The sequence below is a fragment of the Nuphar pumila genome, chromosome 10 (assembly GCF_984573655.1).
Source record: "Nuphar pumila chromosome 10, dmNupPumi1.hap1.1, whole genome shotgun sequence".
NCBI classification, from domain to species: domain Eukaryota; kingdom Viridiplantae; phylum Streptophyta; class Magnoliopsida; order Nymphaeales; family Nymphaeaceae; genus Nuphar; species Nuphar pumila.
In genome coordinates this window covers 116,341,655-116,357,475 of record NC_143258.1, presented here as the reverse complement: position 1 = coordinate 116,357,475, position 15,821 = coordinate 116,341,655, and the positions used below count along the sequence as shown (strand labels likewise).

The window sequence follows — 15,821 nt, the reverse complement described above, 5'->3', positions numbered from 1 at the left end:
CAAGTTAGGTTTCCCATCAAATCCTTTCAATCCAAAAATGGTGGCGAGTTCACAAGTAGAGAGTTTGAAACCTATCTATTAAGCCATGGTATTTTTCATTGCTTCTTTTGTCCTCACAGGCTTGAACAAAACAAACCGGTTGAATTAAAGCATTGGGATGTTATGAAAACAAGTCTCATTCTCTTAAGTCATACATCCCTACCCTATGTCTTCTGGACTGAAGCCTTTCGCACTACGGTCTATCTCATCAACCGTTTACCCACTCAAGTACTTCATCACCAAACACCCTTCGAACGTCTCCTAAACCGGTCCCCTGAATATCATCACCTTCATGTTTTTGAATGTGTATGTTATCCTCTTGTTACCCCCTATAACTCCACCAAGTTTCACCCGAAAACCAAATCCTGCATCTTTCTTGGTTATCCTCCTCATCATAAGAATTACATTTGTTTTCATCCCTCTACCTCTCATATTTTTATCTCTTGTCATGTGCTCTTTGATGAGTCGCAATTTGCTCCTCCTAGTCTTTCCTCTCCTGTATCTCTATCTAGTCTTCCTCACTGGGGTGTTTCCCCCACAGTGGTGTTAGTTAATCCCTCACCCTCTTCTAATTCTCCACTTTCTTCATCCACTCCTGACCCGCTTGATCCCTCTTCTCCCCCTGCGACTTGTTCACCTGATTCCAACTTAGCCAATTCCGCTTCTCCTGACCCTGTGGCCAATTCTACAGCGCCAGTATCGTCCATCTCTGCCCAGCCCATTGCCCGTCCTACTGATCATGTTCATCTCATGGTCACTCACTCAATGATAGGCTCACTTAAACTCAGGTCTTTCTCTGCGTCTTTGTACCCTATTGTTCACTCTGCTTTTAGTGCACACCTTCTTGAGCTTGAGCTCACCACCTACAACCAAGCTATAAAGCATCCGCACTAGCGTTTTTCTATGGAAGATGAATATGCCCCTCTTTCAAAATCGCACCTGGCATCTTGTTCCAACACAACCATAATTGAATGTAGTGGGCTCTAAGTGGGTAGATCACATCAAAAGGCATGCCGATGGTTCCATTGTTCGTTATAAGACCCGTCTTGTTACTAAAGGGTTTCATCAGGTAGAAGGTGTTGATTTCTTCGAAACCTACAATCTTGTCGTTAAGCTAACCACCAATCATTGGTTCTATCCATTGCGGTCTCCTTCAAGTGGCACATTCACCAACTGGATTTCAACAATGCTTTTCTTAACGTTTATATGAGCCAACCGCCTGGCTTCATGCATCCCCAATTTTCTCATCATGTATGTAAACTTGACCGTGCTATCTATAGTCTCAAGCAAGCTCCGCGAGCCTGGTACCAGCGCCTCAACTCCTACTTGGTTTCTCATGGTTTTATTATCTCTCAATCAGATGCTTCACTTTTTATTTTTCAGTAGGGTAGTCTTATTATTTATATTTTAGTCTATGTGGACGACATCGTCATCACAGGTAACTCATCAACCGAAATCTCTCATCTTATTTCGCATCTTGGTGTGGCTTTCTCTATCAAGGATATTGGGCGACTGAGTTATTTTCTTGGCATCGGGGTGTTCTACTCTCCTGCGGGCGTGACTCTCTCCCAGCGGCTACATACTCTAACTTTACTTCAGCGGGCCCGCATGGATGATGCCAAACTCGTTTCTACACCTATGAGCTCCTCCTCCAAGCTCTCCAAAGACACCTCACCACTTTTTCAGGATCCTACACTCTATCGCAACATCGTTGGTGGCCTGCAATACCTCTCTCTTACTCGTACCGACATCGCCTTTACGGTCAATAAGGTATGCTATTATATGTATCAACCGACTGATGCTCACTGGAAAATTGTCAAAAGAATCATACGCTACTTAAAGGAGACTTTGCGTCATGGCCTACTCCTTCAATCCTCTTCCTCTCTCTGGCTCAATGCCTACTCAAGTGCGGATTGGGCTGGCTATCCAGATGATCGTAAGTCTACTGCTGGCTTTGTTGTTTTTCTTGGACCCAATGTAATCTCCTAGTCGTCCCGCAAGCAGAAGACCATAGTTTTTTCTAGTACCAAGGGCGAATATAAATCCCTACCATGTGCTGCCTCTGATCTCCTTTGGTTACATTCTCTCCTACGTGAACTCGGGTTTTCTCCCAACGTACCCCTTGTGCTATGGTGTGATAATCTCGGGGGTCTTTACCTCGCTGCCAATCCTGTTTTTCATGCTCAGACCAAGCACGTTGAAATTGATTTTCATTTTGTTCATGATCACGTTCGCAAGGGCTACCTCCAAGTTCAGTTTCTTTCTTCTCATGACCAGCTAGGGGATTGACTCACCAAACCGCTGCCACTAGAGCAATTCATCGATCTTCATCACAAGCTCAATGTGCGTGCACTCCCATTGAGTTTGCGGGGCGTGATAAGCCAAGTGTTACCAACCCTCAACCGATAATGACACATGAAGATCCTCACATGGCAGTCGCAGTATCGACTTCTTCAATGTAGCTGAAGATTCTACAAATGTAGCAACAATTTCCTCTATTGAAGGCCAACTCATCAAGTCCATTATTGTCACTATCGTAATCTTTTCACGGCCCGCCAAGTGTCCTACCAAAACATGGTTGTGCTGCCATTCCCAACATCAACCTGAATGCCATAACAAAAGTCCTCAATAACCGTGACCACACCTTCCAAACACCTTATCCCTTTTTTCAATTTTGATTTTCAAACCAGTTAGAGGGTCACCCATTTAAATCATACTTCTCTGTGAAAATTACCACAATTCTACCTTATTTTTTTGCAAATGGACCATAACCTTTTCTCCATAAGTGCCTTTTTAAACGTATACAAGTTATGTATCCCCAAACCACCAAGATGAAGGGGTTGAGCAATCATATGCCAACTCACCAATGAATTATATGGGTCAATCCAAATTGCCTGTCCAAATGAATCTCTAAAAGTGTTTAATAAATATTTTTTCTACCTTCTTAGGACTTTTAAAAATCTGCATGAAAGTGTAAGAACATAGGAGTAATGTTGAACCTTACCAAATTAATGTGACACACAATTTGAACCTTTTTGGTGAACATGTCCTCTAATTGACTCCAATATAGCTCTCTTGAAATGCCTAAATGCAATGGTAAGCCAAGGTACTTCATGGGCAGTGAACCAATGGAAGATGCCATCCTTTGCATAACTAGAAATAATAGTAAAACATCTAAGAATAATCTATAAAACCCACAATTTGTGTTTCGATGCTTCACCAATCACCAAGAGGTCATTGGCAAAAAGAAGACGAGACATTGAGACATTAGTAGAAACCCTGTGGCCTATAAATTTGCCTTGCGCCTCTGCAAAAGAAAGCATAACAAAAAGAACCTCCATCGCTATAATAAAGAGTAGTGGTGAGAGAGGGTCTCCCAGGTGCAATCCCCTCTTGGGTTTAAAGAAATCACTCATTTTCCCATTAATGGACACCACAACGGAGGAGGCTAAAAACAATCCTTCAATTCAAAAGAGTCATTTTCCACCCAAACCTAGTTTATCCATACAATTTAATAGAAAGCGTCAATCTAAAGAGTCAAAAGCCTTCTCCATGTCAATTTTCAAAATAAAGGATTTCTCACCAGAGGCCTTGTTGGAGTGTAGAGAGGTTTATGAGCAACTACTATGCATGATTCTCGAGAACAAATGCGCTTTGCGAATATGATATTAGTGGTCCAACTATGAGCTTGATCCTTGATGCTAGGATTTTGGAAATGATTTCAAAGACTGCCCACCAATGAGATTGGCCTAAACCTTTCAATCTCTTCGGCATGTGAGTCCTTAGAGATGATAATGAGTAGTACTGATTTACCCAATAATTAAGGTATTTTCTCATTGGAATGAAAATCAGCCATCATGTGAAGAAGGTCGCCCTTAACAAATTTTCTTCTAAAAAAATTGATTGGGAATCCATCCATTCTCGAGGTCTTACCGTTAGGCAAACTCCACACTACATTTTTAATTTCTTCTTTTGAGAAAGACCCAATGGTACCTTTATAAGATTCCTCATTCAAACTTGTGAAAGCATACCTGATATATCATAAGATGTTTCAACACAATGGGGAAAACAGTCTTTAAAATAATTGGTGGCATTAGGTAGAATGTGCAAACCTTGAGTGTTGTTCCTCTAATATCCATATATGGTATGTGGTTAGATCTCCTTCTATTGGAGGCACACATGTGGGAATACTTTGTGTTGAGCTCCTCCGAATTCATCCAATGTGCCTTAGCCCATTGTTTCCACCTAATGCACTCATGCATCCTCCACTCACAAATATTTTGAACCAATTTTTGATGCTCCCATTTGAGAGTGGTGGCCCATGGAACGTCCACCTCACTCTCCTCATGTTGTTGGAGCGTTTTTAATTGGGACTCCCACTCTTTGATTACATTGAATTTTTCTCGGTAATGGCTCTTGTTTCATTCTATCAACTTCACTCTCACAAAAGCTAGTTCAGAATGAGAATTCAATGCAGCCCATCTCTCCGAACAAGGAGCCTCATCCAACTACTTCCACATTAGATCCAAAATAGATGTTTTTCTGAAACCACCAAAGCACCATTTAGAATTTTTTTAATGTACGGAGCCCCTCAAGCCTTAAGTCATCCAAATCATGGAGTGGTCCGAAATTGTGAGAGAATCAACCATGGCATTCATGTTATGAAGTCGTTGGAGAATTGGCAATGAAATAAAAAAACAATCCAATTTTCTCATCACCGATGAAGCTCTTTTGTTCGACCAAGTGAACTTAGCCCCCTTGCATAGGAAGCTCCACTAGGTAGCAATCATCAAAGAGGCACATGAACTTGCGCATACTAGTGGTGTACCACTGAGTTGAATTTGATTTAACCATTCTCAAAATGTAGTCAAAGTTCCCTTCAATACACCATTGATCCGTAATGGTTAGGATGGCCTCATCATGAATTCTCTCGAGTTCTTTCCAAAAATTTTCCTTGAGAGAACTTGTGCACCGTGCCATTAATCCCCACTCTCAAAGCCAACAACATGCCTCCTGATTTCACTCTTGCTGGTTTGAAAGTAAAATCACAGTCCCTCCAAATGTCATCCATGAATTGTTTATCGATGAAGCCTATCTTCATTTCTTGAATACAAACAATATCCAGACTTCATTTGGTGGATAGTGTTTGATAAAAAATTCTGTTTTTTTGCGTCCGTATAAACCACGAACATTCCAAGAGACGGTCTTCATTAGAAAACCAAGAATAACCAAATCCCCAGTATGAGCATAACCATTCTCAAATAACATCAATGCTCAAGTGAGAACTTCTTTTCTTGCACATCTCCGCCACCATCACATCGCAAGTCGAAGGAGCCATTTTCAGCTTTATAGCTTTAAGCACATCTCTTAGAGTACAATCATATTTAAAGAACAATTCCTTTCCTCCATGGTGGTCATACCATCAACTATTTACCCGCCTCTGCTTTACCTTCTCATAGAGAATGACGACTGAGGCTTTAAATGAGCGTCTCACATCTTTTTTAACAGATTTAAAAAAGGATTTTGCAAAATCTAGCTGTCTTATTCATTTATCACAAAATTTTTATCAATAGTTTTTTATGATCACGATGTGGCACCATATTTTTTTCTCATCTTTTATAGTTTAGAAATTCATTATTTAGAAGATTTAGGGTTTTGTGAGGCCTCAAAATTGTAGATAGAATAGCTTCATTTCGGGATTCAAGGCATTTGAGACAATACAATAAACAAAGTTTGTTATTAGGAATTGAAACAAGAAAGAAATATGTTGTTAAGGGGTTGGAACAATTGAACTTTTGCCTTCAGGACCAGATGGACAAGTTTCTTTGTCGTAAGGGACTGAAACATCAATCTTTTTTGTCGTTTGATCCCTGTGACTTATTTGTTGAATAGCTTGTCTTTCAGAGGATATATCTTAACCCTCCGATATTAAAATTGAGTAATTATTGGTGAGTTGGAAAGCTTATATTCTCAACTTTATTTCATCTTTTGGGTGCTTCCCCTGAAACAGTATATTTTACCTTGAAAGTGTTATGAAAGTTTATGTTCCTATTTTGAAACAATTTTTTTTAGATAATTTGCATTTCAAGAAGTGGATCGCCATGCTTCGGTGTTGAAATCATGTGATTCTTGTTTCTTTTGAAAAATAATTCATTTTTTTATATTTTATCTTTTATGAGCTTTTCCAAAAAATAAAAAAATTATGGGCCTAAATTACCCAAAAACTTTTTATTTTCTGTTCGGTAGCAAGTAAGGTTGCAGGAAAGTTTATGTTCTGGGGCACATTTCTCTCTAGTCGAATATTAGAAGCTAACAAAATTAGTCTCTTTTGAAAGCTGACATCCTAAACTCTTTTTGATATTTTGAGAGAAAAATCTAAAAAATGTTTTTCTTAGTTAAAAATCTCTGAGAAAATTCTGTTATGGCATTTTGAGGCAAAAATGCTCATTGGGTGCTTGGGGTTTCAAATAGCGTATTTTTGTGCTGTAGAATTTAAATCTCATGACTTGTTTTTTTTTTAAAGATAATATGAACCTATTTAAACTTGGTTCTTAGTGTTTGGTTTATTGATTCTTTTTTTAAGCTCAAATATAGGGTTTTCATTAGGTGCATGCATAAATATTAGGTTTAGGTTTTCTCACGTTCATAGAGACACTTGCTGGAGAAAATTCGTGGCACTTATAAAATAGAAAAATACAACCTTCGGCAAGTTAGGATTTTGTTTGAAACCTTGCTTGATTTATTGAGTGTTCTTCATATTTTTATCCCCTCTTCTTTTAAGATTAGAACTTTTTTATTTGGATTTCAAAAAATCTCTTATCTCATTATTTGGATATTCAAATCTCTCACTAGTACCTTTAAGTTGTTGGCTTGGGTATATCACTAGTGATACCTTTAAGTCCGTAGTTCTTTACGAATCTTCAATAGTATCCGATCAACCCCAAGAAACCCCTAAGTGCCCGCAGAGTTTACGACTTAGGCCACACTTGCATCACATCAATCTTGTTTGAATCAACTCGAACTCCTTGGTCAGACACAATATGATTGAGATAGCGCATTTCGGCTTGTCCAAAGAGGCACTTGGATATCTTGGCACTCAAGTGATACTCTCATGAAGTCCTCGAAACAACTCTCATATGCTGTAAATGTGTGCCCCATGATCAACTATACACCAAAGAAGACTAACACAAACTTTCAAACTATAGTTTTAAAAACGTTATTCATAATAGCTTGGAAGGTAGCAGGTGCGTTAGTCAACCCAAAGGGCATGACCAAGAACTCGTAGAGACCCTCATGTATCCTAAAGGTCATCTTGTGCACATCATCGTGGGCCATGCACACTTGGTGGTACCTTGAACAAAGATCTAGCTTGGTGAAGTAAGCAGCACCATGCAACTCATCAAGAAGTTCCTCAATAACAAAGATCGAAAACTTGTCTTTCACCATAATTTTATTTAAGGTCTTGTAATCCATACAAACCTCTATATGCCATCCTTCTTCTTCACCAAGAACATCGGTGAGGAGAAGAGACTTACACTAGGGCAGATGATCCCTTAACTCAAAATTTTCCTATGAAGTTTTTAATTTTGTCTTTCTAGGAGTGAGCATATCAATAGAGCCTTATGTTCACAGGACCCATGTTGACCTTCAAGGGTATCTTATAGTCTTGGAATCTCCTAGATGACAACCCATGTGGCTTATCAAACACGCCAGAAAATTCAGCCAACAAACTTGCCAAATCAATAGGGACGTCCATAGGAATTAGGGTAGTTTTCAGCTTCACTACTTAGGTGGTAAACAAGTAAGCACATCGAATGCCCTCAACAACTTCAAAGCCCGTCTTGGCTGCACTTCTTTTGTTGTTGGAGGTCTGATTTAAATAAGCATGACATACCCTTCATCCTTATGAAATGGCATCTCCATCGCAAAAAAATCTCATGCTACTTTGCCCAAATTCTATAGTCAATACATACCAAGAATCACATCCACACCATAGAGAAGTATGATGTATAGGTCCAAAACAAACTTAGTTCCTTAGAGATGCAAAGTCATATCGAGACAAATCTCTACACACTTGAGATTTGTCCCATTACCAACCATCACATAAAAAATGAGGTACTCTTTGAATTTTTACCAAGTTTTCTGAACTACACTCTTACAAATGAAGTCGTGGGTGCTCCTCATCTCAATAAAAACATTTACCTCAAGGGTACTAAGGACATATCCCCATGGAGTTGGGCATAAAAACACCCGAAAGTACATGGTAGGAGATGTCATGGCTAGACTCCTCCTCGCTTGCCTCATTGTCTAGTGGTTCATAATCTAGTGGCTCATTTTTCTCATATTTAAACTCTACCACTTGAAAAATGTAGTAGCACTTACACTTGTGGCCCTTGAACCACTTTTCATTACATTTGAAAAAAAGAACCTTCCTTATATGCTCCTCATGTTATGCACGCATGATCGACTCTACCTTAGGGGATGATGTGACCCCACCGGATGAGCATATGCAAGAATCAGTTGGCTGATTCGGCATTTGCATCCTTGCAGTCCCATTTGTTTCTCATCATGGAGCTTGACTACCCTATAGGCCTATTATGGACTCCTCATGGTTGTAGCTAGGACCTCGATACGACCCGAGCAAGGTCTCCTCATCAACAGAAGCAAAAGCGTGCAAAGGTTCTCAAACTCAGCTTGATATTCGTCCAAGTTGTCCCATTGCTTGAGGTTTTTGAGCTCTATATGGTAGTTGACTAGCATTGTGAGCCCAAACATCTCTATAATCTGATCTACGAAATCATCTCATGAGGGATTCATATGTATGGTGTCAAACCACTCGTACCATTGAAGGGTGCCACCTTCTAGGCAGGCAACCACTTCGACAATGCGTGCCTCTTGGGGCGCATTGTGACAAGTGAAGAAGTGCTTGGGTTTAAAGATCTATTTTCACACGTTCTAACCAGAAAAGGGAAAACTTCAAATCTAGGTTTTTTACCTATGCCTAACATGAAATCATGTAGCGGCTCCTCGAGGATGGATTTGTTCAGGTCCTCTATATGGCCACTGTTGAACATAAAGCCCTGATTGTCAGCTTGCTTCAACATGTGAAGATAGTTCAAACGGTCCACTAGAGTTGCTACGACCCTTTCAATCTGTTCCAAGTGGTTGGTTTGTTCCCGATCTCTTATCGTTGTCAAAAAAGTTTGGCTTGGGTTTTCTCGGTGATAGCTTGAGCTTATTCGACATACCGACGAATCTCTTCGTTCTTGTGCACATGAGAGGGATGAGACTCATCCATGTTATAAAGTTTGCTTTGATATTAATTTGTTGTTCCCACATAAAATTTTTAGTGTGTGTTGGATATATCAACGTTGGAATCAAGAGTCAGACTAGACTAGTAGGAAGATCAAAATTCGCAACTGTCAGGTACTTCAATAAGAGTTCAGTGGACTCAAGAGGATCAAATCTACTATTCTGTGGACTTGGGGCCTTTGAGTGTCATGTTCTAGGGTTTAAACTCTGGTTGACATGATGGTGTAGAGGCCAGAGGTTCCTCATTATGGCGAACAAGGCATGATAGGTGAAACAAGGTGATTCGAGTAATCAGATAGGTGCATTTTTGTTTTGGGAGATAGTTTGAGTATGTAAAGGGGTTCAAAATCTATAGGACCATGCCCAAACATTTTAGGGAGGCCTAGGAACGTGTGAGGGGGTCTAGTACTGATTCTGGACAAAGGTTTAGGTTTTTGATAATCTGGGGATACCAGGTATGCTCTTCGGGTAGGCTAGTCCAATGGTAGGGGTAGTTTCAGGTTTCGGGTTTTAAAAAATAGGTATAGACTAGGTAGAGGTTGGGATTCGAGTATGGAGGTTACTTATGTGTCTACAACAGATGGGAAGGTCTCCCATGATTTGGTACACAAACACATGATATGCAATGTTGCAATGCCAGTGGCTCGTCAAATGAGTAGGACTGCATGACCCGATGCGCTAGATGAGCTTGGGCTCTCTGAGGAAGATGATTGACCCACCTAAGTAGTCTAGCCCAGACGTTAATCAAAGAGAGAGTATAGAAAAGAAGATGTCAGGGAGAGAGACAGGGGATGACTGGAGAGAGAGTGAGAGAGTCAAACTTCCAAATTTTATAAAAAACCAAAAAGAATCATAAACCATTATTTATATTGTATGGCTTGGGTCTCGAAACAACACTAACCCAAAAAGTAAAATCTAACCCATAAACCCCATATACCCTATAACTGCCAAAGAAAAGTTTTAACTGATAGTTAGAACTAGACTAAAGAGAAAGACAATTAGACTGACTAGGGTCCCTTCCTAATCAGATCCTAATTACCTAAACTGAATTACCGAAAACATAAATTAGAAATAGAAAATAATAACTTGCTGAATCCAAAAAGCAAAATAGGAAAGCAGGAGGAGAGGAGGGGAGGGCCTCCACCCATTTTCTAGAAAGTTGCCCCCCTCACTTTCCTTTACTCTTTCTTTTTTCTTTCTATTGTGCTTCCTCTACTTTAAGCTGGTTGAGACATGTATCCCTTACTTTCTTTTCATGGTGAGAGTCCACCTCAGCTATCACATCACTCGGTTGGGTTTCGCTTTTTACTTGGGAACCCCTCTTGTCTTGATGAGGTGTTGCGTGAATCCTAGTGTAACGCCCTGAAATTCAACCCAAAATTTTTAAAAGTTTTTTTTTATATATATAACAACGAAAACAACCAATTCATTGGGTTAAGCATTCATGCGCATTACAGGAGTGTTCAAGCAACAACATTTATTTTATTCTAAATAAATAATGACATGAGAGTTTTCAAATAACAAGAATAATCATAAATTAAAATTTAATCTGAGATGTCTCGAAAACACAATAAATCAATATCTCAATCGAAGCCTCATCCCGCAGTTGCTCATAAACTCTATTCTTCACCTGAAAAATGATAAATTTATAGGAATTAGACTACAACTGTCTAAGTAGAAAATACTGTAAATTTTTTTGCTGGTATATCATGTGTCAAGTATGTGATGTGGGTGCCGCGTGTGATTTTCAACATATACAAGAATACGTAAAGGATCTACAATATGACAATAACAATTTATAGATGGTTGGGTGATTTGTCATATCACTTGATCTACTTCCTTTTGGACTAGAATCTGCACTTCCATCAATCCATGCTTTTACCATCTAAAAGGTCTAGTCCCTTGGCCCTGCTGACCGAACCCAGTCAAACTTTGGGATAACATTTTTCCAACTCAAACCGGGTCGGACATGCTATGATCCGAATGAAACCAAGAATCCAGGACAGGTTCTCCGGCGTGGTCATACCATCAAACTATTTAAGTGGAGGCGCTTTAACAAAAAAGTGCGCACACCGCCATAACAACCGGATCCAATTGACACCAAATTTTTGTGTGGGCCCCAACGGGACGAGCCACGTACAGCCAGTCTTGCTTGGTTCCCTCATGCCCACTCAATATTGATAACTTAAAAAAAAAGAAGATAAATAGTTGGATATATTTACCCTCTTGTTTATGATAATTGATCAAGGTACCCCTTCATTGACAGAAGCTCCCTCATAATGTCTTTTACCAATAAAACAAAGGCGAGAATGGTAATTAACCCACATATCTGACATATGACTGCCCCTCCCTCAGTACCATCTAAAGAGAAATTTTTTATTTAGCATTAAAAATTGGACATTTTTCTCTTCTACTTTCTGAGAAATAATGAGGCACCCTTTTTCATCCACAGCAGTGCCTCTTCGTGTCATTTAACAAAAAGTATGAGGAGGGAATAGTAACTATGTTTTTTTTTTAGAATATTCGTATCTTAGTACTTTGGTAGATTGAATTAAAACGCAGAGTGAATAAACAGAAAAAATACAAAAAAAGGAAAAAAATAAAAATAAAGGCCCACACTGTCTGGGTACCGTATATCTACAAAGCCTGCCCTTTTGGGAGCCTTCATTGTGAGATCTTGGGGTGTCTCTTGGTGTGCTTTGAAGGGTGTTTTTCTCTTCTGCTTCTGCTTCTGCTTCTTTCTTTGAGGTCTAAGAAGTAAGCCTTTTTCCTTACAGGATCTTGTTTTGAGTTGCCATGATTTGCGTTTGCAGTTTTGGTCGTAAAGTGTGTTTTTGTGATGGTGTTCTCTTGTCTGTCATTTTTGTAAGAAAGAATTCTGGTGATGTTGGTGTTCTTTTGCCTGTCATTCTCGTGATAAAGAAGGAATTTTGGTGGTGTTCGTGTCCTTGGATTATTTGGGTTTTTCATTTTTTTCTGTAATTTCTTGTTTCCTTCTGGAGATTTAATTTGCTGATGGTGGCCTTGGTTTGTGGTTTTTTGTTTTTGCTTTTTTTTCTTGTTTTGCCTATTGTTGTTTTATGTTCTGATTTGGGTTTAAGGTTCTTGATGGGAGTTGAGAACTGTTTGGCTTGATCGGTACTGTTGTTCCAGAGTTTCTGTGGGTCTTCCACTTTTTTGGATGTTAGAAGCTCCTGTTTTCTTTAATGAGCAGTCTACTCCTGAAATTTCATGGCTTCTTCATTTTCTGACACTAATGCTTGATTTTTTTTATGTGGTTGTTCTGTGCAATTGATTATGTCTATATTTGTTATGATCTGTCCAAAACAGATAAACAGAAAGTTTGAGTCTTGTTTATTTCCCCTCAAAAAAGTATATATATATATATATATATATATATATATATATATATATATATATATATATATATATATATATATATATATATATATATATATATATATAGTGTATTAATAAAGATCTTATCTTGGTTCTTCTTTGCTGTTTATGTTGAGGATTTTTTTGTGTAGAACAGTTAGAAACTTGTTTTAGAATGATGATATATGAATTGGGTTTTCATGATATGGGTTTTTACAGAATGGGAAGTGCTGGAAATGGCGGAACCATCTATGGTGAATACACTTACGAGAATTTGGAGAGGGAGCCTTACTGGCCCTCTGAGAAGCTCAGGATTTCAATCACTGGTGCCGGCGGCTTCATCGCATCGCATATTGCTCGGCGCTTGAAGAGCGAGGGGCACTACATTATCGCCTCCGATTGGAAGAAGAACGAGCACATGACAGAGGACATGTTCTGTCATGAGTTTCACCTCGTGGACCTCAGGGTCATGGATAATTGCCTGAAGGTGACGACTGGTGTCGACCATGTCTTTAACATGGCTGCTGATATGGGAGGGATGGGTTTTATCCAATCGAATCATTCAGTAATTATGTACAATAACACCATGATCAGTTTCAATATGCTTGAGGCTGCCAGAATTAATGGTATCAAGAGGTAAGTAAGCTGGATTCATTTCATTTCATCTTCTTTTGTATACATTAGTTTGTCTGTGGCAGTAGTGAAAGAATAAGCATCATGTTGTTCATATATGGATTAATTCACTCCTCTTCTTCTGTTTTTTTTTTATCATAGAAAACATAATGGGGTTGCCAAACATATCTAACTTTTGATTTGGAGACATGAACTAAATCTTACTTCTTTTTGTCACTTGCTGGAAAAGACGCAATGTCAATCAACATGCGTGTCACTTTTTTCAAAAAGCATGTTTCTTTGCTTTGCTTTGTTCCTTGATCTATTTCTTTGGTTCCTTTAAAATTTCTTTTGCAATCATTGTTTTGTCGCGCTAACCTTGTGGCCAATTGTATGTTTCAGCACGTCATGGTCAAGTTTTTATTCTTGTTGCAGATCTGTTGGGAAAATTACTTTATTAGTTTAGTCTTAAGCATTTATGTATGGGTTTGCAGGTTCTTTTATGCATCTAGTGCTTGCATATACCCTGAATTTAAGCAGTTGGATACTAATGTTAGCCTCAAGGAGTCTGATGCTTGGCCTGCAGAGGTATGTTGCTGGTCTGCATTGCAGCAGCGCATGTCTTGTTTTGGTAGATGAAAATATAATGAGCTCCATTCTAAATTGGTTAGAATAAGACACAATTTCTGAAGTTGCCTTGTTGGTTCATAGCCTCAAGATGCATATGGTTTGGAGAAACTTGCGACAGAGGAATTGTGCAAGCACTACACCAAGGACTTCGGAATTCAATGTAGAATCGGGCGTTTCCATAACATATATGGCCCCTTTGGAACATGGAAAGGTTGGATGTTGTTTATCAGTTCTCATCTTATGCATTTTTTCCCTTTTTATTTTCCTTAATGAGTTATGCTTTTCCTTGTTGTTTAGGTGGGAGAGAGAAGGCGCCTGCTGCCTTTTGTAGAAAGGCAATTACTTCTACTGATAGGTTTGAGATGTGGGGTGATGGGCTGCAGACGCGATCCTTCACGTTTATTGATGAATGTGTTGAAGGTGTCTTGAGGTGATCACTAGTTGCATTGGTGATCTTAGTTTGTTTTAGTTCTAGATATGTTTATGCTTATATACCCCTTTGTCAAGATGTTTTTCCTTTGATTTTAACAGTGTTCTGCTTGCTGTACTCTCCTGGGGTTTAGATTGGATGTAGCAATTGCGTATAAGCCATTGTCAGTTGCTTGATAGCTTGGCTACTCTTCGTTTGCATGGCATTTACAAGTTCTTGATATAGACCTTTTCTCATTAGCATATTTGTCGTTTGTTTAGATTGACAAAGTCAGATTTCCGGGAGCCCTTAAACATTGGCAGTGATGAAATGGTCAGCATGAATGAGATGGCAGAAATTGTGCTTAGCTTTGAGAACAAGAAGCTCCCCATTCACCACATCCCTGGTCCTGAGGGTGTCCGCGGACGCAACTCAGACAACACATTGATAAAAGAGAAGCTGGGTTGGGCACCAACGATGAAATTGAAGGTTTGGAATCATTGGTTTCCTTTCCCTTATCTACATTAGGCACACCAATCACAATCACAACCAAATGCAATTCAACTTTCACCCTCTCTCTTTCCATGGACCAATTATGGTTTACCGGTTTCGGAACTAATTCATTTTTGTTTTGTTCAATCTAACAGGATGGATTGAGGGTCACATATTTCTGGATAAAAGAGCAGATTGGGAAAGAAAAAACACAAGGGGTTGATTTATCCATTTATGGAACATCCAAAGTGGTTGGCACACAAGCCCCTGTTCAACTCGGTTCACTCCGTGCAGCTGATGGTAAAGAGTGATGTATCAGACGTTTAAGCTGAATGTGTTAATCTATAAAGGCTATCAATCACTCCGTGAGGAGAATAACTTGCAGTTGAGCCATATTGCAGATTGCAGCATGGTGGATGGTTGCATCCCTTTTTATTCACCATGTATTTTCATAGTTTTCTTAATGGTTCATAGTAGTAGCTTTTTTTGTCCTACAAGGTCGGATGTTTAAGCCATTATTAAAACGTGTTAAACATTGTCAGCCAATGTTTTTGTGTTGCCCTTGAAAGATTAGATATTTATCGTCACACATTAAGAGCAAGGTTCTTTTACTTTTTATCATTTGACTTATTCATCTTCTTAATGTCTCTTGGATGTTAATGCTGTTGAGCACAATCACGATTCTTCTTTTTTTACAATTTTGAGGCTACGCCAATGAACCCCCCCCCCCCCCCATTACCTACCTTACATTGGCAGGTCTCTGGTTAGTGGGACCCTTGAGGTTCGTCTTTCCTGCTCATTAGTATATACACCTATCTTCGTCCTTGTGGCAATTGACTTTTTTGCGGGTTTCTAACAGTGGTCATCCCATGTCAGCTGACAAACCATGATCACCCGGCTTTGTGGACAACTGGTATGCCCCAGGGGGTGGGATGGCACCTCGGCTGCT

The 15,821-nt window shown here is 39.3% G+C and overlaps 1 protein-coding gene across 1 annotated transcript; it reads left to right on the top strand.

The window, feature by feature from the left end:
• Nucleotides 1–12,011: 12,011 nt before the first annotated feature.
• LOC149828026 (GDP-mannose 3,5-epimerase 2) lies at nucleotides 12,012–15,487 on the top strand. Its single transcript, XM_090018322.1, has 7 exons — nucleotides 12,012–12,108; nucleotides 12,949–13,365; nucleotides 13,836–13,929; nucleotides 14,053–14,182; nucleotides 14,269–14,401; nucleotides 14,662–14,869; nucleotides 15,028–15,487. Exons 2-7 carry the CDS (start codon nucleotides 12,950–12,952, stop codon nucleotides 15,181–15,183), a joined length of 1,137 nt encoding a protein of 378 aa, XP_089874448.1. The 5' UTR covers nucleotides 12,012–12,108; nucleotide 12,949; the 3' UTR covers nucleotides 15,184–15,487.
• The last annotated feature ends 334 nt before the right edge of the window (nucleotides 15,488–15,821 follow it).

What these genes read in the sequence shown, in the direction of transcription:
- LOC149828026 (XM_090018322.1), top strand. Translation starts at nt 12,950, where the DNA reads ATGGGAAGTGCTGGAAATGGCGGAACCATCTATGGTGAATACACTTAC. An exon ending in CTGATGCTTGGCCTGCAGAG is followed by an intron (nt 13,930 to 14,052) that starts GTATGTTGCTGG and finishes GTTGGTTCATAG; the next exon opens with CCTCAAGATGCATATGGTTT. An exon ending in CACCAACGATGAAATTGAAG is followed by an intron (nt 14,870 to 15,027) that starts GTTTGGAATCAT and finishes TCAATCTAACAG; the next exon opens with GATGGATTGAGGGTCACATA.